The sequence below is a fragment of the Vigna unguiculata genome, chromosome 6 (assembly GCF_037176805.1).
Source record: "Vigna unguiculata cultivar grain cowpea cultivar isolate G323 ecotype 2 chromosome 6, ASM3717680v1, whole genome shotgun sequence".
Taxonomy (NCBI): domain Eukaryota; kingdom Viridiplantae; phylum Streptophyta; class Magnoliopsida; order Fabales; family Fabaceae; genus Vigna; species Vigna unguiculata.
In genome coordinates this window covers 18,847,811-18,873,128 of record NC_140797.1, presented here as the reverse complement: position 1 = coordinate 18,873,128, position 25,318 = coordinate 18,847,811, and the positions used below count along the sequence as shown (strand labels likewise).

The 25,318-nt window shown below is 30.2% G+C and overlaps 2 protein-coding genes across 2 annotated transcripts; both read left to right on the top strand.

The window, feature by feature from the left end:
* Positions 1 to 14,275: 14,275 nt before the first annotated feature.
* LOC146885624 (uncharacterized) lies at positions 14,276 to 16,859 on the top strand. Its single transcript, XM_085675015.1, has 5 exons — positions 14,276 to 14,475; positions 14,558 to 15,486; positions 15,576 to 15,966; positions 16,138 to 16,320; positions 16,838 to 16,859. Exons 1-5 carry the CDS (start codon positions 14,276 to 14,278, stop codon positions 16,857 to 16,859), a joined length of 1,725 nt encoding a protein of 574 aa, XP_085531141.1.
* A 12-nt stretch (positions 16,860 to 16,871) lies between these two features.
* On the top strand, positions 16,872 to 18,056 carry LOC146885623 (uncharacterized). The gene is made up of 2 exons (XM_085675014.1): positions 16,872 to 17,712; positions 18,043 to 18,056. Exons 1-2 carry the CDS (start codon positions 16,872 to 16,874, stop codon positions 18,054 to 18,056), a joined length of 855 nt encoding a protein of 284 aa, XP_085531140.1.
* Positions 18,057 to 25,318: the final 7,262 nt, after the last annotated feature.

Here is a 25,318-nt window from a genome sequence, read left to right as displayed (position 1 = left end):
ATTCTCTCTACGACCGCCTTCTTTCTTCTTTCTCTATCTTTCTCATTCTCTCTGGCAGCGCCTTCTTTCTTCTTTCTCTCTCTTTCTCTGTCTCTGTTTCTCTGCATCGATCATGTTTTCATCTTCTTCTTTTCATCGATTTGTTTTTCTCTCACAAAAAAAAGACTATGGAGACGCTTTTTGAGCTGTGTTGTGATCATCTTTTTCTATTCATCATTATCATATTTTTTCTTTACAGGCTTCAACTGACGCTTACAAAGACATGCATCTGAGATTTTCCGTTCATCTATCCATTTTTGTTGTGGATGTCTATTTTTTTTTGTTTGTCAAGCTAACTGGTATTTTTCTTTATGTTTTTTCCAAAGATCTAATGGTTTCTTTTATTGATCTTATTTTTCAGGTATATAAATGGTTGAAATGAAGAGTACAACCACAAACATCTTTTTTATCCAGCAAAAAACCGATTCTGCAGATGCTTTTTCTATTTTTCTTACATTTCATCTGTTCATCTTCTTCTGTTCATCATGTTTGTTTTGTTTACAGGCTTCAACTGACGCTTAAAAAGACATGCATCTGAGATTTGCCGTTCATCTGTCCATTTTTGTTGTGGATATCTTTTTTTTTTTGGTTTCTCAAGCTAACTGATATTTTTCTTTATGTCTTTTACAAAGATCTAATGGTTTCTTTGCTTGATCTTATTTTTCAGTGTGTAAATGCTTGAAATGAAGACTACAACCACAATCCTTTTTTTTAAGCAGCCAAAAAATGAGTCTAGAGATGCTTTTTCTATTTTCCTTACATTACATCTGTTTATCTTCTTCTGTTCATCATGTTTGTTTTGTTTACAGGCTTCAACTGACGCTTAAAAAGACATGCATCTGAGATTTGCCGTTCATCTGTCCATTTTTGTTGTGGATATCTTTTTTTTTTTTTGGTTTCTCAAGCTAACTCATATTTTTCTTTATGTCTTTTACAAAGATCTAATGGTTTCTTTGCTTGATCTTATTTTTCAGTGTGTAAATGCTTGAAATGAAGACTACAACCACAATCCTTTTTTTAAGCAGCCAAAAAACGAGTCTGGAGATGCTTTTTCTATTTTTCTTACATTTCACCTGTTCATCTTCTTCTGTTCATCATGTTTGTTTTGTTTACAGGCTTCAACTGACGCTTAAAAAGACATGCATCTGAGATTTTCCGTTCATCTGTCCATTTTTGTTGTGGATATCTTTTTTTTTTTGGTTTCTCAAGCTAACTGATATTTTTCTTTATGTCTTTTACAAAGATCTAATGGTTTCTTTGCTTGATCTTATTTTTCAATGTGTAAATGCTTGAAATGAAGACTACAACCACAATCCTTTTTTTTAAGCAGCCAAAAAATGAGTCTGGAGATGCTTTTTCTATTTTTCTTACATTTCATCTGTTCATCTTCTTCTGTTCATCATGTTTGTTTTGTTTATAGGCTTCAACTGACGCTTAAAAAGTCATGAATCTGAGATTTGCCGTTCATCTGTCCATTTTTGTTGTGGATCTCTTTATTTTTTGGTTTCTGAACCTAACTCGTATTTTTCTTTATGTTTTTTACAAAGATCTAATGGTTTCTTTGCTTGATCTTATTTTTCAATGTGTAAATGCTTCAAATGAAGAGTACAACCACAATCCTCTTTTTTAAGCAGCAAAAAATCGAGTTTGGCGATGCTATTTCTATTTTTCTTACATTTCATCTGTTCATCTTCTTCTGTTCATCATCTTTCTTTTGTTTACAGTCTTCAACTGAAGACTACAAACACATTCATGTTATATTTTCCTATGATTTTCTTTTTTTTTTGTCCAAACCTTTTTTTTTTTGGTTTCTCAACCGAACTGGTATGGTTCTTTATGTTTTTTACTGAGATCTAATGGTTTCTTCGCTTCATCTTATGTTTCAGGTTTTTAAATGCTTCAAATGAAGAGTACAACCACAAACATCTTTTTTAACCAGCAAAAAATCGAGTCTGGCGATGCTTTATCTATTTTTCTGAGCTTTCTGCAGTTCATCTTCTTTTGTTCTTCCTCTGTTCTTCTTTTCTCGATATCCTTTTTTTTTTGCTTTCTCAAGCCAATAGGTATGTTTCTTTATTTTTTGTTCTCAGTTGTATTTGATTTTTGGCTTCATCTTAAGTTTGAGTTTTTTTAATTCTTCAAATGAAGATTAAAACCACAAACATCTTTTTTAAACCGCAAAATACCGATTCTTGATATGCTTTATAATTTTTTCTGACCTTTTTTATTTTCATCTTCTTATATTCATCATTTTTCTTTTGTTTAAAGGTTTGATCTCCAGACTACTAACACATGCATGTCAGCTTTGTTCATGTCGTAATTTGTTATTATTTTTAATTTTTTTCGACTACTTATTTAAATTTTTAACAACTCTGTGTATTCTCTTCTAATATTTTGAGATATTTTAATTTAGGTCAAAAAACAGTTCACAAATCTTAAATTTGTAATTGTAATTATTTATTTATTTTATTTTTTCAACCCTATTATCTTTTAAGTCGTACTTTTTTTTCACTTTTATATTCACAATTAATTGAAAAAATTATGATGCACGCTTCACCTGTAAGTACGGACCCTACCAAAAGGAATGACTTATCCTTTTCTCTTTCTATATATTTGCAACAGTAATGACTTTTTGTTTTCTCTTTCTATATATTGGCGTCTACATACTGACAAATCTTATTTCTTTTCTGTGACCCATTATCTTCTCTTGAAATTATTCTTCATACCCACTCTTTTCTCAAACAATGGAATCCGTGCGCACACCAGAAGCCATACTTTCTGGGAAAATGCTTGGCGGTTTCGTCACTATGTTTTTGAAAGACCAGGTTTTTTTTTATTCCTTCACATTCCTTTCTATTTTTTGTTTGTATTTCTTTATTCTAAACTTCCTTATCTTGAAGGATTTTGGACACGTCGACCGACTCTTCATAATACGTAATATGAAGGACCTTGGTTCACAGTGGACCATTGTTGATTATGACAGGAATGTTCATAATGTTACGTACAACATGAATATTCACACTCCAATGATCACCCAAGGCTGGAATAATTTAATCTCTTTTTATGCAGATGAGTCTGAGAAATTGGTTGTCTTCAAATATTTTGGAAATTCGTCCTTCCAACTACACGTCTCTAAACGTGTTTGCGACTCAACATTGAAAGCCAACTTCTTCAACCATCTTTCTATTCGACGTCCTCTACATACTTCAAACTTAAAGCATTTTGAAGTTCAACTATCAACATACTACTGTCGAGCCAGCCACTTGGTTAGTTTTATTTTTCTTGGATTATTTATTTACATGGATTCTTAATAAGTAAGATATTTTTTCCTTTTTATTGCAGTATTTGAAAAAAGAATTTGCCACTTATTTTAAAATCAGTGGTCTTAGATCTATTGTTCTACACGGACCATGGGGAGAAGTCGAATGTAAATTGATCATAAGACGTAATTCTGTTAAGATTGGAATTGGCTGGAAAAGTTTTTGTAATCTTCATCAAGTTTCTGCAGATGATCATCGTGAGGTTTTTTTTGAAGTTGAAGGTCACACAACAACCAACCATATCAAAGTGTTTTATCCATTAATCTGGTTTTAAGTTATAACATTTTGTATATTGTTTTTGTTAATCTTCTTATATATTGATATATATATATATATATATATATATCAATATATAAGAAGATTTTAAGGTGAATTATATTTTGTATGCACTTATAACATATATTAGTCTTTGTGTTTGCTTTTATAGATTTACTCTGTATGAAGTTTTTTATTTTTTATTTTTATGTTTACGACTTTTGTAGATTTTTATCAAATACATTAATCACTAATATATTTTTATAAAATAAAACTATTACATTTAAATCAATACTTTAAACAAAATATCAATTATTGTTAATTACAATTATAATTTTAATGATACACGTCATTAAAAGACATTAAATATTACTCATTATTTATTTGTAGAGAAGACATCAAAATATTTAAATTTTTAATTTGTAATATTAATTTAATTTAATATTACAATAAATAATCCTTTTTATTAATTTCAAATCACCCTGTCTATCATTATTCCCCGCATTAATTACTCCACTGCTCGAGGTAATGATGATTGAACTCCTCGATCATCTGCAACACTCATTCATTATTTCAAATGATTCAGCCGATTAAATTAATTACCATTTCTTTTTCCAAGAGACGTTTAGATATTTGAAACGTTTTTCTCATTATGTTTTTCACTTCTCACGAGAATGATGATTGCAGTGTCTGTTGCCGCGTCATACTTATCTCATTCTCCAGACTCTTCCACTGTCTGGTATATATTTGTTTCATTAATATTTTTTGCAGGATGAAAGTAATTAACATTTCAGAGATCATCAAATTTCCACTTATCTTCTCTGCTTCACCTTAACACCATTACACTGCGATAACAAGCCATCCTCTTCCATTTCAAGAAGTTCTTATTCATTACAGAAAGGTATGACTGTTAAACCCTTTTATCAACTCTACTTCTCTTCATCTCCTATATCTTCTCGCCATATTTCTTTCTCGTCATATTCTATGCATGTTTTTATAAGCAGACTTTTTTATAATCGGTTTTGATCTTCATCTTCGTTTCATTTTTCTAACCAGACGTTTCTATAAGCAGTGGTTTTTATAATATTTTCTGTTCATCTTTCTCGCCATATTCTATGCATGTTTTTATAAGCAGACTTTTTTATAATCGGTTTTGATCTTCATCTTTGTTTCATTTTTCTAAGCAGACGTTTCTATAACCAGTGGTTTTTATAATATTTTTTGTTCATCTTTCTCTGATTTTTGTAAGCAGTCATTTTTATATTAGGTTCTGTTCATCATCTTTCTCTCATTTTTTAAAACAGACGTTCTTATAAGCTGTTATTTTCATCATCTTCAACAATTTGTTTTACACTGTTAGAGCGCGTTTAATTTATTTTTCCAAAAACAAACCTATTTTACTAATTTTACAGATGACCACTAAGCAATGCATCCTTGGTGAACAATCCATACTTGGCTCAAAATGGAAGGGTGGATTCTTTACTATTTTCATGGAAGACCAGGTTTTTGTGAACTTGCTTCTTATAGAAAATTTACCATCATTGTTCTCCGACATCCTTTACTAATTTTTTTTTATATTGGTTTTATTATGAAGGATTTTGCGTTCGTCAATCGTTTGTTTGTCATTCAATTAGGCAATGAACTGGGTCCACGTTGGACTATTTCTGATAAAAAAGGCCATGTTCACCATGTTACCTTCAACATGAATACCTATGGTCCGCGAATTACTGATGGCTGGGTTGATATAAGAAAGTTTTATCAAGTTAAACCACCCAAACTATGTTATTTAAGGCATACTGGGAATTCTGCTTTTGAAATACACATTTACGATCACTGTTCAGAATCAACTGTCCATAAATTCCTAAGTCATGTTCGAATAAATGCTCCTCTCATAAGGTCCAAGTTAATTCATTCTGAGTTCCGGCTTTCTAAGTACAACTGCAAAGCAAGCTTTCTGGTGACTTTTTTTATCTCCTTTTTCGATCATTGAATACAATCTGTACAGAAAACTTCATTTATTCTTTTTAACCTTGACACATACAAAATCAATTGTTTTTGATATTATTTCTTATATTTTTTATTTTCAGGGCTTAAATTCAGACTTACGTCAATATTTTGCCAACACTCAGTTCTCACACATTGTGCTTTACTGTACAATGGCACGAGTTGAGTGCAAGTTGTTGATTAGACCTAGATCAGTCAAGATAGGAAGTGGATGGAAACGTTTTCGTGAAGTTCATGGACTGGAGGAAAAAGATTTCATTCTTTTTGAGGTTGACGGTCAACAAGCAAGCAATGATGTCAATGTTCTTCTTAATATAAATGATTATTATCATCCGCTATGAAGAATCTATAAACAATATTACTTAACAGATTTATAATCTGTATTTTTTGTATGAAGTTTAGTTGTTTATTATTATATTATATATATGCATATGTTTTAGTATGTGTATTTTGAACTTCTGCAAAGTTATTTACTCATACCTGCTCCATATCTTCTTCCATATACGTAAATCTGTGGCATTTAATTACTGTCAGACACAAATCATATCATGTCTCTGCGTTTTAAATTTTTTTTATATATATTTAAATATATAACTTTCCAGAACATTTTTCATACACATCCCTTATAATACTTTTATAATATTTTATTTCAATGTCTATTGATATGACATATTGCACTGCTTCATTATGTTTCTTTATCTTCCACCTTCCACGAGATTTCTTCTACTGTAAGCATCCGTCATTTCATTAAATATTTAATTGTACTATTTATATTTCTTTTTATTTTATTTTTTTACGTTATTAACTTAAATAATCCAACCCAGTGCCTTCTCCTCGAAGTTTCTAACAAAGTTCCTTCTCCTAGAAGATTCTTTGGCTTTTCTACACCACACTTTTATTTGACTTTTTGTACAGATCCAACACAGTTTCTTCATCCAGAACACGTTTCACATCCATTCACGTATTCTTACAAGCCATTAACATTTCCAGTCACCACAGGTATGTACTTCATTTGTTTTATGTACAAATATAGTAGTCTTGCTTTACAGACGAAATGATATGACATTTGCAGTTCTAAAATTTCGTCTAAGACATTATCGTTTGGTATCACTTTTTTCTACATTTCCTCTTTCGTGAATGCATAAGAAACCAGCACGTATATACAGTTTTTTATTGTTTCCACATTACTGTTTCAATTAATTGTTCACTGCTTAATCCATCACACCAACAATTTTTTTATTCACTTTCAAGTCATCTGCTTCATGCTTTATTTTCATCAGAATGCTTTTCTCTTAATTTTCCTTTTCTATGAAACCTGTCAATAAATCAATATGAATACTTTATTTCTTCTGACATCAATAGCTGTTATTTGCAGGTTTCACCAATATATATTCGCATGACTTTTGTCAAAACGTTGTTGGTACTCCATGTTTGAAGAGTCCTTATTTGAATATATTCTACTTTTTGTTTTCTTCTACCATTTCAAAAATTGCCATATCCACGTCTTGATTAATCGTTACACTTCTTTTACTCTCCTTTGACTAATAAAAAATAGATTCTGATAAAGTTATTATTTCAACCTTTTTCTGGTATTTCTTTACTTTAGTTGTATCAATTACAATTTTGTCTTATTAGTTCCTTATTTATCTATGTAAGTATAAATATGTCTCGAATCTAATCCTGACTTTTTTACTTTTCATTTTTCAATATTGTTGTTGTGAGTTCAACATGTCTCTCTGTGAAGTTCCAAACCAAAGCCAGAGCGTAAGCGAAGTAAGTCCCTAGAAGGAAAATTGGAATATTATCGCTAGGGTCATTCGTTCATGGTTTGTTCCTGATTTCACTAAACAGATGTGTCCTTTTTCCATGGAGTTCGTTATTCAAGACAAAGAGGTTCTAAAATACATGCTTCAATTAGACATGCTCTAATTTACAAATTTCAGAATGACATTTCTGAAGGCCATGTTTATGCCATACAAAACTTCAGTGTTGCTCCGAATTCTGGAATATACAGAACAACACACCACCCTTATAAGATAAATTTCCAGTTTGGTACAAAAGTTTCTTTGCTTAATGTTAATTTGGTTCCTGATATTAAACCACAATACACACCTTTGTCTTTATTGACAACCACTGCATTTAATACTGATTATTTGGTTGGTAAGTCAATCTTTTTAGTTCCAATACTATTAATATTTTTATTAATAAACATTTTTGTTACAGTATATGATTTAACATTTATGAATTGCATTTTAGATATTTTGGGATTACTGGTCGGAGTGGGGACTGAAAGAGAATTGCAAGTTGATGGAAAGAACAAAATTAAATGTCATAGCAATAGAAGCTGATGGGTATTGTATATCTATACTATATTAAATTCCTTTTATATTTCTTTTCAAATAACTACATGACATTATATTGCACTTTAATCTTTAGGTTTCGAATAGAGTGTACTTTGTTTGGTATTTATGTGGATGAACTGAATGTATTTCTTTCAAGTGGAGAAGTACAAAATGTTGTTGTAAGTATAGAATTTGCGAAAGTCAAAACTTTTCAAGGTAAAATTTTGTTATTACTTTTACAAAGTACTTTGTACTACTTATTCCATGTTACTCTCACATACACTATATTTTTAAATATAGATAAGGTTCAAGTTCAAAATTGTAAGTTCTGCACCCGTATTAAGTACAATGTTAACTTCAAGGAAGCATCTGAACTTAAATCAAGGTAATATTGAAATTGTTCTTCAGTTTATTCGAACTTTATAATCCATTTTTGTAACAATATTTTCGTTACTTTGTAATGCAAATTATCCTTGATTTCCTCAACTTGATATTTCAGATATACATACATTCAATAATAGATTTAATTTTTATGAGTACAACTATATTTTCTTTTGCACAGAATGTTTGAGAACAATGAATCTCCCTCTCAAGGATTAACGCAACTTTCTCAGACTTCCAAAAATACTGTCGAAGAGGACTTTTTAACACTTACACCTAGAACCACCATTCAAGGTCTAAAAGATTGTAAAGAGGTTAGAATATATTTTTGTATTATTGTGCAATTTTTCTTATTCACAATAATCCCTTGATTAATGTTTTTTATATTGAAAGGTCACCACTTACATATTGTTTGGAACAATTAAGCATATCTTGGTTGACGATGACTGGTGGTATACTGCTTGTGTGTGCAACAAAGCTGTTTATCCAGATTCCAAGATGTTCTTTTGTGAGAAGTGTAACAAGCATGTTATAAAAGTCTTTCCAAGGTTAACGAATTGTTTTCTAATATTAATGTCAATTTAAAACAACATTGTAATTACAACTTTGGTTCATTAAATTTATTTTTCAATTTTCAGATATAGGATTAAGATCCGAGTTATTGACTCTTCCGATTCAACCACATTTGTCCTCTTTGATAGGGATACAACTACCCTTTTCAAAAAAACTTGTGCTGATATGTTAGACGCTTATGATAAGGTATACTCTTCAGTATATCCACTTATATATTTAATTACACAATGTTGAATTATTTTCTTTTTGTAGATGAATTCTTTTGGAAATTTGCCTAAGCAGTTTGATGAGTTAGTTGATAGAAGTCTGCTTTTTAAAGTGGAAAGTAGGAACGATCAGAATTTCAAACTTGAGCAGTCTTTCAGAGTGAAGAAAATATGTGTTGATGATGATATAATTGAGAAATTCAATGATTCTTCGTTGAAATCTGTGGTAAGATGTAATTTACGATCAAATTTGTTACATTATAATCTCTTTATAATGCAGTTATCTTTTTCTTTTTTATAATCTCATTATTTCTACCTATTTGAAGGATGTTTATGCTGGGAATGGTGAGTTTAGCAGGGAAAAAATGCGTATAGTCAATGAGTCCACCGTTAATATTTCAGAGGTATACAAATTATATAAATGTTTTTGACATGAATTATTTTTTTAATACTTTTAATAATGTTATCAATTTTGAATGTGGATTTACTTTTAATAAATTTACTTTTAATACTGTAGGATTTATTAGTCCGATTTACCAAAGAAACAATTGAGTGTGGATCACAATCACCTGAACTAATCCAAGATAATCCAACCAACGATGATGCTAACAATTCACATAAGAGAGAATCTGGAAAGAAGACTGCATCACTTGAATCCATTGAAGAAGACAATGTTCCATTGAAGCTTTTAAAAAGAAATATTAAGAAGGAAAAATCAGTGATTTGAGATCCACTTTTAGTTATTCTATTTGAAGACAATTTTTTTTATGCCTTTCATTTTGGGAATGTAATATGTCTACACATCGTTTTGTCTTTAAATTCATCTGAACTACAACTTCTATGTTAAATTTCATCTTTAATTTCATATGAACTACAACTTCTATGTTCAATTTCATGATAACAATATTATGCGCTTTTGAGTTACATTATTTAGATTTTAAATTATTTCATACGCCGGTGCACAAGATATTGTTGACATTTTTCAATTTTTGTCAACAAATATGACTACCAGCTACATCAAAACTTACTAAAATTGATTTCATTTTGTAGCATGATGTAATGAAAGTCGTAAATAACATATCTTTTATGAAAAAGATTTTTTCTTTAAACTTGTGTGACTCATAAATAAGATATATCTATTTTTTCTCATAACATAATTTATAAATGTCTATTTTTCATAATATTTACTTTTCATAAATAAGATAAATATGGCAAAGGAATTATCTGTTGACAGATTTTAAGTTGTCACAACAGAATTGGATGCCATATACAATTTTGATTGACTATTTTTTTTGACTTATCTTCTGTTAATTACTAACTTATTAAACTTTGTATGATATAATTGAGATATTTTTATACAATAAGTACGAATGAAATATTATATTTTTACGTATAATATTATATATTACAGAAGTTCATTTTTGGAAATTTGTTATTGGTATATATTACATATATTATATTATTATATTGTGTTGCATAATAGAATAATTTAATATATCTTTAATAACGTTATATCTTTTTAATGTTTTATTCTGTTATTATCGTCTTCCCATTTTCCAATGCAATAATAATTACATTACTGTTGAAGAATCTATTTGTAATCGTCTCATCTTTTCATGTGTCATTTGTCTTCTATAAATAAATATTCATCTCCATTCTACCATGAAGATTAAACTTCAAGATCAGTTCAATCATATTCTACATTCTTCCAACTTTTACTCTACTATCTCTCTCAAAGTCGAAGCAAATGAAAAACAACTTCAATGAAGATGACGTTATTAATAGAATGAGTAGGTACCAGTTCTCTATTATTCACCTTCAGGACGAGGTAAGCTCATTGTCAAATTTTTCAGACATATTTTCTTTTACAAGATTTCTTCTACTCTTTCTATTTCTGTGACGGATTTCTTCTTCTCTTTTACAATATCCAAATTTTAACCTTAACTAATCCATTTTTTTCTTTAAAAAATTCTGTCTTTCGAGGTTGTTGGTTTTGTGGATCGTGCATTCGCCATTCTTTATGATGACGATCTTGAGAGTCAATGGACTTTAAGAGATGAAGAAGGCAATAGACATGTGGTTACTTATAACAAGAATTTACAAAAACCAATGCTAATTGGAGGATGGACTGAATTAAGGCACATATATGAACTTCACGATTTTCACACTATTTATTTTGGATATGTGGGTGATTCTTGCTTCCACATCACTATTTTTCCCAGTAAATGCAAACCTTTGTCTATTGCACGTTTTCTTAAAAGAATTGAGGCAGATCAACCCCTTTTCAATGGACCGAAGTTGCATTTCTTCATATTTCTGAATCCAAATCAATGCAATGCTAGCCATCTGGTGAGATTCATTTCATATTTTTTACTAAATGGATGTTTCTTTCATATTTTGATTTATGTTTCGAAATTAGTTTAAAAATTTAATCCATATACTAATTTCATTAATACTTTATGTATGTTTTAGGATTTGCCAGCTGATTTTGGCAATTATCTTCTTCAAGGAAGATTTAAATACATTTTTCTTTATGGACCGCGTAAAATAGTGAAGTGCAAACTACTGTTGAGAAATCATCCTAAGAAGTCTAGCAAAATTGGAAGTGGCTGGAAGGAATTTTGTACTGCTCATGGATTTCATCAAACTATTGACTTGGTGTTTGAAGTGGACCACATGAAAAGCAATCAGAATGTCAAAGTGCTAACATATTGTAATTTTTAATTTACAGTTAGTATAAATAGTTTTGTTTTTATTTCTGCCACTTATGTAGTTTTCAACCTAGAAGTTTTTTTATTTTCAGCAATGCATATGTATAGTTCTACCTTCTTATCAATGAAATCTCTTTGAAGCTTCTCTGAATTCCTCTGAAAGATGAAAAGTGATACATGTTATGGTATGATATTCATAAATAAAATTATTTTGTTTTATAATTCAAATAAAATATATATGATGTAATTGAAAGATATATAGTTGGACGAATAATGAAAAGTTATCTGTTCTATAATCATATGTATGGATGTATGTTGCTTTAGTATGTGCATACACTCACTGTATGTTATCATTTTGACACATAATGAGGTTAAAATTGCAGATACTTCCTATGAAAAAGTCCTCTTTGTTTTACTATATATAGTACTGCATAAAAAAGACGTCTGATTGTACCTACATAAAAAGCAAATGTTTTGTTAGTTGCAAGAACAAATCAACTCTGAAATAAGTGCTATATATATGAATGATTCTGATATATTAACACTCAGCACTGCATGCTCTTTCTATTTTTAATGTTTGTCTTCTGAAACAACTGCTTCCTATTATAATTACATATATTTCTGTTTCCACAATTGTGATTAGAGGTACAAGCTAGACAAAAAAGTTTAACAAAGACATTCACCAATATAGTAATAAAACAGTAAACACTTTTCCATCCATTGAGTCAACTTACCTTTATTTTTGCTTCTTCCATTGTAACCTTTGAAACTATTCCATAACATTTCTGTACTGTAATGGAGCATAACGATTGTAAAAATGTAAGGGTCAGAAGGAAACTGGTGCTACAACAAAGGTTCAATGCAAGAAGTCATCAACATTCATGTAAGTCATTAACATCTTACTTAAACCATTTATGTTTTCCAATTCTTCATCAATAATTTATTTAAAAATGATGCATTTGTATGTTTGTATGTTTTTTTATGTTGCAGATGACAAAGAAGAGAATGTAAGAAAGAAAACTAAATTTGCAAACCATTCTTCTCAAAGTAAACAAATCTCAGGATTTCTTTTTATATATATATTTGTAACTGTATGTTTTGGATTGTAACTTCATAACACAGATGCATACTCAAACATCTTTGTTGTTTTAATCATAGATAAACCAACTGTATCTCAAAGATCATTTCAGAAAAATATAGACAGGAATCCATTACAACAGTTGGATATTAGTAAGTTTTTTTTTCTAAGTTATATCTTTACAGATTGTTGTTAAATTAATCAATGAAGTCTTTTTGTTTATTTCTTTAATAACAATGCTTCTACAATAATCCTTTTCCAGATGTTGACAACAACAACAACCTTCACAATATGAATTCAATATTTCACAGACAAATTGGTCAGTTCTGAAGTTCTTCCAATACTTAATTTTAACATTGTTTATGAATAATATTAATTCCGTAGCACTTTAAACTAACCTTCGTTTCAATGCAGTAACTGTCAACAAATTCTCAAGTTTTTCAAGTACTTTAGTTGAACAACAAATCACTTCACAATCTGCAACTTCTACTTTAACTTACCATAGTCCTTTCGGTATATTTCTACATTATTCTTAATTTCTTATATACCTATTTAAATGACAATTTTAAAATTTATATCAATGTTTTTAAATGACTCCAGCTTTTAACAATAACAGTCAGAGAAATTATGGACAAAATAATTACAATTCTAGTGCAGGTAAGTACATTTGGATTCATACTCACAATGCCAATGCAGGTAGGACAATTGTTTTCTGTTGTTTTTCATAGGTGGGAGATCAGAGGTTGTAAATGAGTCGCATTCTGTTTCTAAGAATAAAGTTGTCAAATATCCTTTTCAAGTCATATAATCACTTCAAAACAGATTCAATCTTGATGATGAAACAACAAGACAACATAATTATTCAGACACAACAAATGATGATTCAGCAACGATAAAAGATGATGGTAATTCAGATATTAAACTTATTGATGTTAATATAAATTCCTTTGAAATCATTAATTAGTTTTCATCTTACTAATATTGAAGAACATACTACAAGTACTACAACTACAAACGAATTGTATTGCAAAGGAGAGTTACAAGGTACATAATGTCCAACACAATTGTATATAACTGCAGATTAAAATATACGCATTTTCATGCTAATGTTTTGTCATGATGTTCAGAACTGCTCAATATTGGAGAACCTTGCTTGGAATGCCAATACTGTAAAGCTCAACTTTGGTATGAAGAAAGAGCAGAAAAATGTAACACCTCAAAGGGAGTTGAATTCTCATTGTGTTGTCAAAAGGGAAAAGTCCAAATTCCACTATTAAAAAGACCACCTAATCTTCTTGAAGGTTTGTTAAATGGTGAAGATCAGAGAAGCAAATCATTTCTACAAAACATAAGAGTATACAATAGCATGTTTTCATTTACTTCAATTGGTGGTAAGATTGATAATTCAATGAACAATGGTTCTGCTCCACCACAATTTATTCTGAATGGACAGAACTATCACCGTATTGGCAGTTTATTGCCAGAGCATGGATCAAAGCCAAAGTTTGCACAACTGTACATATATGATACCGAAAATGAAATGACTAACAGAGTCAAGCATTTCAGGTCAGTGAATATATTAAATAATTCCATTATATGAAATATTTAAATACATGTGCTGACATGTATTCTCTTTATTATTTTTTAGTTCAAACACCAAGGAATCTGTTATAGATGAATCATTGGTTGCTGATTTGATTCAAATGATTGGCAATCACAATGTTCTTGCGAAATCTTTTAGAAGAGTAAGAGATTTGTCACTGGAACATATGGAATCAGATTTCACGCTAAGACTATTTAGAGGCAGAAACAAAGACCCTAGAGTCTACAATACACCTTCATGTGATGAAATAACTGCACTTATAGTTGGTGATTTTGGCAATATGGATGTAGGCAGAGATATAGTGGTCAAAAAATGTTCTGGTGAATTAACCAAACTGCACGAAACTCACACAGCTTTCATTCCACTGCAATATCCTCTCATGTTTCCATATGGAGAAGATGGTTATCAAGAGGATATCCCAATAAGAGAATCTCATTCAAAAACAAAATCCAGGGTAAGAGTTAGAATTTCTTTGCGAGAATTTATTGCCTTTAGAATACAACAAAGAGCTGTAGAAGTAGGAAATATTGTGAATGCATGTAGATTGTTCCAACAGTTTCTGGTCGATTGCTATACAATGGTTGAAGCCCAAAGGTTGTCATTCATCAGAGCGAATCAAAAGTTAATTCGCTATGATATTCTTAATGGATTACAAGAAGTTGTTAATAGAGGAGAGACAAATCCTTCTTTAATTGGAAGACGTATTGTCTTGCCTGCTTCTTTCACTGGTGGTACCAGATACATGTTCAACAATTGTCAAGATGCTATGGCAATTTGTAAAAAATTTGGATATCCAAATTTGTTCATTACTATAACATGCAATGTGAATTGGAGTGAAATAAAAGAATTTGTCTTAGCAAAAGGCTTAGCAGCTTCGGATAGACCTGATATTGTATGTAGAGTGTTCAAGATGAAGCTGAATGAAATGATGACAGATTTTAAGAAAAAGGACTTCTTTGGAAAAAACACTGCAGGTATGTTATATATGAAGTAATATACATTATATAAATTTATATTAAATTAGATTCTGAAAAGTATATTTATTTTTTATTTATATATGCAGGAATGCACACAGTAGAATTCCAAAAAAGAGGTTTACCTCATGCACAAATACTTTTATGGTTGGATGGAGAAAGCAAGTTGAAGAATTCAACTGATATTGGTAAAGTAATATCAGCTGAATTGCCAAATGCTGATTTGTACCCCAAATTGGAAAAAGTTGTCTCAAGTTACATGATTCATGGACCATGCGGACCTGCAAGACATAATTCACCTTGCATGAAGGAAGGAAGATGTTCTAAATTTTATCCAAAAAAATTCACATCTTCGACTTCAATTGATGAAGAAGGATATCCATGCTATAGAAGACTTGATAATGGTAGATTTGTTGAGAAGAATGGAATTAAGCTGGACAATAGAAGTGTTGTTCTTTACAATCCACCACTTCTAATGAGGTATCAAGCACACGTCAATACAGAGTATTGCAACAAGACCAATTCAATAAAATATTTGTTCAAATATGTGAACAAAGGTCCCGACAGAGCTACTCTTAAAATAAGCAACAACTCTGCATAGTCTGAAAAATCAACCATTATTGATGAGATCAAAAGGTATTATGATTGTAGGTATCTATCACCATGTGAAGCTGCTTGGAGAATATTTGCTTTTGACATCCACCACAGATGGCCTCCTGTTCAGAGATTGACCTTTCATCTTCCTGGCCAACAATCAGCTTTGTTTAAAGATGATGATGATATTAATGTGGTCTTCAACAGATACGAAAATGCTAACACAATGTTTCTAGCTTGGTTTGAGGCTAATAAAGTTTATGAGGAAGGAAAACAATTGACTTATTCAGAATTTCCAAGCAAATTTGTGTGGTTTTCCAAAGAAAAATAATGGAAACCAAGGAAGAAAGGCTACAACATTGGTAGACTTACTTATATTCCTCCTGGTTCTGGAGAACTTTATTATTTGAGGATATTACTGACCATTCAAAAAGGTTGTATTGATTATCAAAGCATTAAGACAATTGATAGAAAGTATTATGAAACATTATTTGCTGGCTGACGACAAAGAATATATTGATGCAATCAAAGAAGCAAGTGAATTTGCTTCTGGGTATCAACTTAGAAGATTATTTGTTACTTTGTTGTCGATGAATACAATTTCTAAACCAGATATAGTTTGGAATTCTACTTGGAGTATCTTATGTGATGGAATTTTGTACCAAAAAAGGAAGGAGATGAACTTACCAGGTATTTCATATTTTTTTTTTAATTTGCTATACATATATATTTTAATTGTATTATTTACTTATTGCAGGTCTTCAAATTCAGACTGCTGAATTACAAAAACTATGTCTGCTGGAAATAGAGGAACACTAAGAGATATTATGCGAAATGTTGATGATGCCAATAAAGACAAACCATTTGGTGGCAAAGCAGTTGTCTTGGGAGGTGACTTTAGACAAATTCTACCAGTTATCAAAAAAGGATCTAGGTTTGATATCATAAAATCATCAATCAACTATTCAGAGTTATGGAATTGTTGTAAAGTGCTAAAGTTATCCAAGAACATGAGATTAAGTACTACATCAAATACTGAAACAGCCAATGATATTCAAGAATTTGCTGATTGGATATTGAAGATTGGAGACGGGAAAATGGATCTAAATGAGAATGGTGAGTGCATGGTTGAAATTCCAGAACAGATCTTGATTACAAACACAGATTTACCTTTATTGGCATTGGTTGAATTTCTTTATCCTCAATTTGTGGTTAACATGTTGAATCCTAATTATTTTGATGATGGAGCAATTTTGTGCCCACCAAATGATTCTGTAGAGCAAGTAAATGATTTCATGTTGTCTTTAATTGGTGGTGAAGAGGTGACTTGTTTAAGTTCAGATACACCTTGCCAATCTGATGAACAAGATGAAGTGCAATCTGAATGGTTTACATCTGAATTTTTAAATGATATCAAATGTTCAGGGATACCAAATCAAAAACTGAAGTTGAAAACAGGTGTTCCAATTATGCTCTTGAGAAACATTGATCAAGCGAAAGGTCTATGTAATGGCACAAGATTGCAAGTCAACCATTTAGGCAAGAATGTAATATGTGCAACTGTAATTACTGGAAAAAACATTGGTGACAGGATTTTTATACCAAGAATGGATTTAGTGCCATCTGATTCAGGTTTGCCTTTCAAATTTCAAAGAAGGCAGTTTCCGATATCTTTATGCTTTGCAATGACGATTAACAAAAGTCAAGGACAAACACTTTCTAGAGTCGACCTTTATCTTCCACAACCTGTATTCACACATGGCCAACTATATGTTGCTATTTCTAGAGTCAAAACCAAAAGAGGATTGAAAACAAACACAACTAAAAACGTTGTGTACAAAGAAATTTTTGAAACTCTTTGAAAAGAAATCAATTATAGGTATGTCATTTCTATTTTTTTTTTTCATTTCAAAACTGTTATAAATATATATCAATTGATTTATGTTATTTTCTGCTATGTAGGAAAATCATGGTAAAGAAAAGTTGAACAAAGAAGTCATTGTGTACAAAAGGAAATTCTGTACAAAACAAATTTATGAACTTCAATACCAAAGGATACATTCTAGGTATGTAATTTTTTTCTTTTTTTATTCTTATATTAATAAAGTAGTTTATTAGTCATATTTTTGTTGTTTGTGGTTTACAGTAATATTCAATGAAATCAAATATTAACTTCACATACCACTTTAATTACATTCTAAATTGATCTATTCTATTGATACACTTCAACATCTTTTTAAAACATTAGATTCTCATCATATAGATTATTAAATATCCAAAACCCCATTGCTATTACCACAATTATTACATATAAAAAAAACCTGTGCGTTGCACGGGTAGAAGGACTAGTAAATGACAATCTTGTTTTTTCTTGATTTAAATATAATTTTTAATCTATGACATCCATCAAATCACTCACAAACTCCAACAAACTTTACTCTAAATCCACTCACTTCCACCTTTAATCACCTTAAAGTGAACAAGACAAGCTTCACACTCTAATCTACTTGAATTCATCCTCTCCCTCTCCCTCCAATCAACGTTGAGCGAGAGAGGGGAAGGAAATTGAAAATTCCTATATTTTTCAATCATTTATGTTATGCAATGGTTTGAGGGTGATATAAAGATTACAATTATGTCCGCAATTTACTTTTCAACTTAATTACGAAAAATTTGTAAAAATATGGCTTTTGAAATTATCTTTACAAAAATAATGTATAACGAAAATTTGAAAATTGTTAAAAAATAAGATTTAAAAAGTAATTATTAATTAAATTTTTTTTTATTATGTTATTTTATAAATATTTTTTTATTAACATATGTTACTTTCATTTATACATATTAATATTTTTTCTACAACAAATCAAACTTATATAATGATAATTTTTAATCATCTTTAAAATAAAGGACAATTTGGTAATCTTATTTTTTCTTGATTTAAATATAATTTTTATTCTATCACATCCATCAAATCACTTACAAACTTCAACAAAATTTACTCTAAATTCACTCACTTTCATCTTTAATCCCCTTAAAGTGAACATGACAAGATTCACACTCTAATCCACTTGAATTGATTCTCTCCCTCTCCCTCCAACCAACGTTGAGGGAGAGAGGGGAAGGTAGAGGGAAATTCCTTTATTTTTCAATCATCTTATTTTATGCAATGGTTTGAGGGTGGCATCAAGATTATAATTAAGTCCGCAATTTTTTTTCAGCTTAATTATGAAAATGATGTAAAAATATGGCTTTGGAAATTATTTTTACAAAAATAATTAGTAACAAAAGTTTGAAAATTGTTATAAAATAGGGTTTAAAAAGTAATTATTATTTATAAAATTTTTTATTACATTATTTTATAAATATTTTTTCAATAAAATATGTTATTTTCATTTATACATATTAATATTTTTTCTACAACCAATCAAACTTATATAATCATAATTTTTAATCATATTTAAAATAAAGGACAATCTTGTTTTCTCTTAATTTAAATATAATTTTTAATCTACGACATCCATCAAATCACTCACAAACTTCATCAAAATTTACTCTAAATCCACTCACTTTCACCTTTAATCCCTTTAAAGTGAACAAGACAAGCTTCACACTCTAATCCACTTGATTTTATCCTTTCCCTCATCCTGCAATCAATGATGAGGGAGAGAGGGGAAGAAAGAGGGAAATTTCTCTATTTTTCAATCATTTATGTTATGCAATGGTTTGAGGGTAACATCAAAATTACAATGATGTCCGCAATTTATTTTTCAGCTTAATTATGAAAATGATGTAAAAATATGGGTTTTGAAATTATTTTTACAAAAATAATTTATAACGAAAATTTGAAAATTGTTAAAAAATAAGATTTAAAAAGTAATTATTAATTATAAATTTTTTTATTACGTTATTTTATAAATATTTTTTATTAAAATACATACTTTTATTTATACATACTAATATTTTTACTACAACAATTAAAACTTATATAGTGATAATTTTTAATCATATTTAAAATAAAGGACAGTTTGATAATCTTGTTTTTTCTTGATTTAAAAATAATTTTTAATCTATCGCATCCATCAAATCAAGGACGGAACTAGGTAATGACAAGGGGGAGCAATGGCTGCCCCATTTTTTATTTTGAATTTTTTTATATATTTATATATTTTTTAAAATTATATTATATATTATTTTTATTAAGTTTATATTAATGAAAATTATAATAAAAGATAAAATAAAAAATTTTAATGGAGACATTAATTTATAAATGAGACTAGGGTTTTTTTTTTTTCTGACTATAAGATCTTTCCATGTAAATTATCATGAAAGTGTGTGAAGAGAGATAAATACAAAGAGATACATTGGGAAATAGAGGTTGGAAACACATAGATTGAGATTGATGTATACATTCTTGCATGATCTCTCACAAATGAAGGTTAGTATATTATGATTTATGTATGTTATTTTATGATTCTTTTTAGGATGTTTCTTCCAAATTAAGTTTATCCCAAATTAATATAAACCCTAATTATGATTTTAGGGATTCTTTTATGAAATTGGTATGAACTCTAATTATAATTTTTCCTAGATTATTATAACCCTTAATTATGAAATTTAGGGATTTTGTGTTTTTTTAACCTATGGTAACTTTTTTTTAAAGTTTTGAATTTATATAGTATTGCTTATTTAATTAAAGTAGTATGAGTTTTGTTATGTTTTGCATTGTGATAATATTGATTTATGAATATAAATTTTATTTTTTCTAAATATGCAAGAGGTGATAAATTTATATTAGAAAGATTATGATAAAAAGTAAAAAACTTGATTCCTTTTTTCAAAAGAGGAAGGTTTGTGATAAAGATGAAAAAAAAATGCATTTACGTTAATTAAACTTGAGAAATTTAATAAGAACCAAGAATTTAAGACAATAAAAAGCAAAACTCTAAAGTTCTTAGAGTTACATATAATGAATTTAAAAAATCATTAGAACGTGATCTAGGAAAAACGACATCAAATTTGACAATACCACCATATCAAAGATGAGATACGAATGGCTTATCTAAAATGGTATTCATGGTTTGGTATCATGATATAATAGCGAATGATAGTAATATTTTTTTTGAATTCTACTATTATGTGTGTTTGTTTTAAGGAGACGAAATGAAGAGAAAAAATGAAGAGTTTTTCTTCTAAAAATAATAATATATAACAAATATAACTTGGCCCCCCCTACATTTTTTGTCCAAGTTCTGCCACTGCATCAAATCACTCACAAACTTCAACAAACTTTACTCTAAATCAAATAAATTTCACCTTTAATCCCCATAAAGTGAACAAGACAAGCTTCACACTATAATTCACTTGACTTAATCCTCTCCCTCTCCCTCCAATCAACGTTGAGGGAGAGAGAAGGGAAGGAAAAGGGAAATTCCTCTATTTTTCAATCATCTTATGTTATGCAATGGTTTGAGGGTAACTTCAAGATTACAATTATGTCCGCACTTTATTTTTCAGCTTAATATGAAAATGATGTAAAAATATGGCTTTGGAAATTATTTTTACAAAAATAATTAATACCGAAAATTTGAAAATTGTTCTAAAGTAAGGTTTAAAAAGTAATTATAAATTATAAATTTTTTTATTACATTATTTATAAATATTTTTTTAATAAAAGATCTTATTTTCAGTTATACATATTTATTACTATTAGATGTATGTATGTGTGATGTGCTATGTTTTTGATGATGCCTAAAATAGATTTACATTGTCAAATTGATACAGCTATGATATCCTAAAAACTGTCAATCTGTTGCCATGTTAGTTGACTAGGTTGCTAATATAGTTAACTACACATATTCTGGAAATTGATGTTTGCACACTGTTGTAATATAGTTGATTAGCCAACTAATGTAGTCGACTAAGTTCGTGCCTGTAGCAGTTGTTACATAAAAACAGTTTCTGCACCTCCCGATAATCGACTAGCCAACTAATGTAGTCGACTAGGTTCGTGGCTGTTTGCATCTGTGATATAAAAACAGTTTCTGCAATTTTTTGGGTGCGAACTGGGAAATCAGAAGAAAGAAAGAGAAGTGCGAAACAGTTTCTTGGAGCAAATCTTGGAAGGTCCTTTTGAAGATTTCTATCAAAACACATTCATTGTTGACTTGGCAAGATGAAGAGATCTCAATCTTGAAAAGGTGTATTCAATCCAATTTGTAGTCTTTGCTTTGTTTATGTTTTGATACAGTTTTGAAACAATTTGTTTCTATTTTTTCTGCCCTTTGCAAGTGCGTGTTTGCCTTGCTGTTGTGTGGTTGTGCAAGTGTGTGGATGCCTTGCATTTGTGTTCCTTTATCTTAGAATTTAGATTTATCAATTGTATTTGTAAATCTTGAAATTCTTGTGATATAGTGAATATATCTAGTTGTGGTTTGCTAGATGAACTGGATGTAGATTCGTAAGAATCGAACCAGTATAAAATTTCTGTGTGCTTTATCTCTTTCTCTCTATATTTCGTCATAGTATAAATGCTCCGTACATCAAGCATCAAACTATACCATTTCAATTGATTCAAAAACAAAGGTTATTATCAAAACAATTTCAAAGTGCTAAAAACGGGTAAAATTTGTTAATACCAATTCACCCCCCCCCTCTTGGTTGTGAAATATTGCTGCATCAATTCTAACAAGTGGCACCATAGCTGGTTAGTCGAATACATAGTCGACTAGATCCTGACAGATGGCCAATATTTCACAGACTTTTTCTGAAGGGGCTTCAATAAACAGACCACCCTTATTTTCTGGAGATAACTATCCTTTCTGGAAAATCAGAATGAAAATCTTTTTAGAATCAGTTGATAAAGGTGTGTGGGATGCTATTGTTAATGGTCCATTTATACCTATAAAAATTGAGGAAGGAAAAGCTATACCTAAAGATTTTCTATCTTGGACTCCTGATGAAAATAAACGTGCTCATTATGATGTGAGAGCTAAGAATATAATCTCATCTGCACTAACATTGGATGAATTCTACAGGGTATCAATTTGTCAATCTGCAAAAGAAATGTGGGATGTGTTAGAGGTAACTCATGAAGGCATGGATGAAGTCAAGAGAGCTAGAAAGAACACATTAGTTCAAGAATATGAAATGTTTAGGATGAAGGCTGAGGAAACAATCTATGATGTGCAAAAAAGGTTCACTCATATTGTGAATCATCTCATAGCATTGGGAAAGGTCTTTGAAAAGGAAGAATTGAATATCAAAATTCTGAAAAGTCTGAATAGAGCATGGCAGCCTAAGGTTACTGCAATCTCTGAATCAAGAGATCTCACCACAATGAGTATGGCAACTCTCTTTGGAAAATTAAGAGAGCATGAATTGGAACTTGGACGTTTAAAAGAGGAAGAGGAAGGAGAGAAAAGGCAAAGCATTGCATTAAAAGCTACTGCAAAAACTGACGGAAGAAGCAAAACCAAGGATAAAGAAACTGCTGCAGAACAAGAGGATGAAGCTTCTGATTCTGAGGCACTAAATCTGATGGTAAAACGTTTTTCAAAGTTTTTAAAGTACAAAAATAAATCAAATGGAAAATCTGCTGCAGGAAATAAAAGATTCTCTTCCAAGAAGCAAGAGTCATCTTCCAGCGTTCCAACATGTTATGAGTGTGGTAAATCTGGTCATATCAAACCTGAGTGTCCAATTCTCAAGATCAAAAAGAAGTTGGAAGAAAAAAATGAGGCCACAAGCAAGTCCAAGAGAGTGAAGAAAGCGTATATTGCTTGGGAGGATAATGACTCCAGCACCTCTAGTGATTCAAGTGAAAGCAATGAAGAAGAAACAAATCTATGTTTGATGGCTGATACAAAATCCTCTGACAGTAGTGTAAGTGATCTTGATCTTGAATCTATTGATGAAAGCTATGAAACTAGGTTCTATCAACTACTTGATGTGTATAATGAGTTGCATGAAGAGGCTAGAAAGCTGCAATACGCTAATAACAGACATAAAGGTGAAAATAGGTGCCTTGAAAATAGATTAAAACAACTTGAAACTGAAAATGAAGAACTGAAAACTGAGCTTGAAAATATTGAAAAGCACAAAAGTGAAAATTGCAAAAAGAGTGTGATTAATTGTGAAAATTGTTCCAAGCAACTAGAGAGAATCAAATATCTAATGAGTACCCTAACTAGATTCACCCTAGGAAGAAATTATCTAGATGCTATGCTAGGTTCACAAAGAAGTGTACTGAACAGAGAAGGCATAGGATATGCAGAACACGAAAATCAACTAGGTAATCAACTAGAATCCAGGAAATCCATTAACATGAGTAAACCATCTTCCACTGTATGTTTTTACTGTTGCAAATCTGGTCATACATCAAATAAATGTTACTTTAAAAAGCATGGTGTTCTTGAAGGTAAATATAAATGGATAGTTAAGGATTCAAATGTTTTGTCTAACATGAAAGGACCCAAACTAAATTGGGTACCTGCATCATCTCTTTAAACTGTCATGCAAATAAGTCTTGGAGCCAAGGAATCAATGTGGTATTTGGATAGTGGCTGTTCAAGACATATGACAGGTGATGCAAAGAAATTTAGCAAAATATCATACAAAGCAAGTGGTCATGTTACCTATGGTGATAACAATAGAGGTAAAATTCTAGGTGTAGGCAAGGTAACAAGTTCTTCTTCCACTGTTATTGAAAATGTATTATTGGTTGAAGGGCTGAAACATAACTTGCTTAGCATAAGTCAATTGTGTGATAAAGGGTTGAAGGTTATTTTTCAATCAAATCATTGTTTGATATGTTGTGCATCATCAAATGAAGTGGTATTTGTTGGAAAAAGAATTCAAAATATCTACATGGTTGATTTTGAAAATTCGGATTTCAAATCCATCCTTTGCTTATTTGCTAAAAAAGATGATCCATGGGTTTGGCACAAAAGACTTGCACACATTCATATGGCACATCTAAACAAACTAGCTAAAAAGAAATTGGTAAATGGTTTGCCTAACATTAAGTTTGAGCAAGATAGATTGTGTGATGCATGTCAAAAAGGCAAGCAAATTAAAACCTCTTTCAAATCAAAGCAAACTGTTTCCACATATAATCCATTAGAATTAATCCATATGGACTTGTTTGGACCCTCTAGAACTAGAAGTATTGGAGGAAATTACTATGCTTTAGTTCTAGTAGATGACTACTGAAGATACACTTGGACGTTCTTTATCCCTG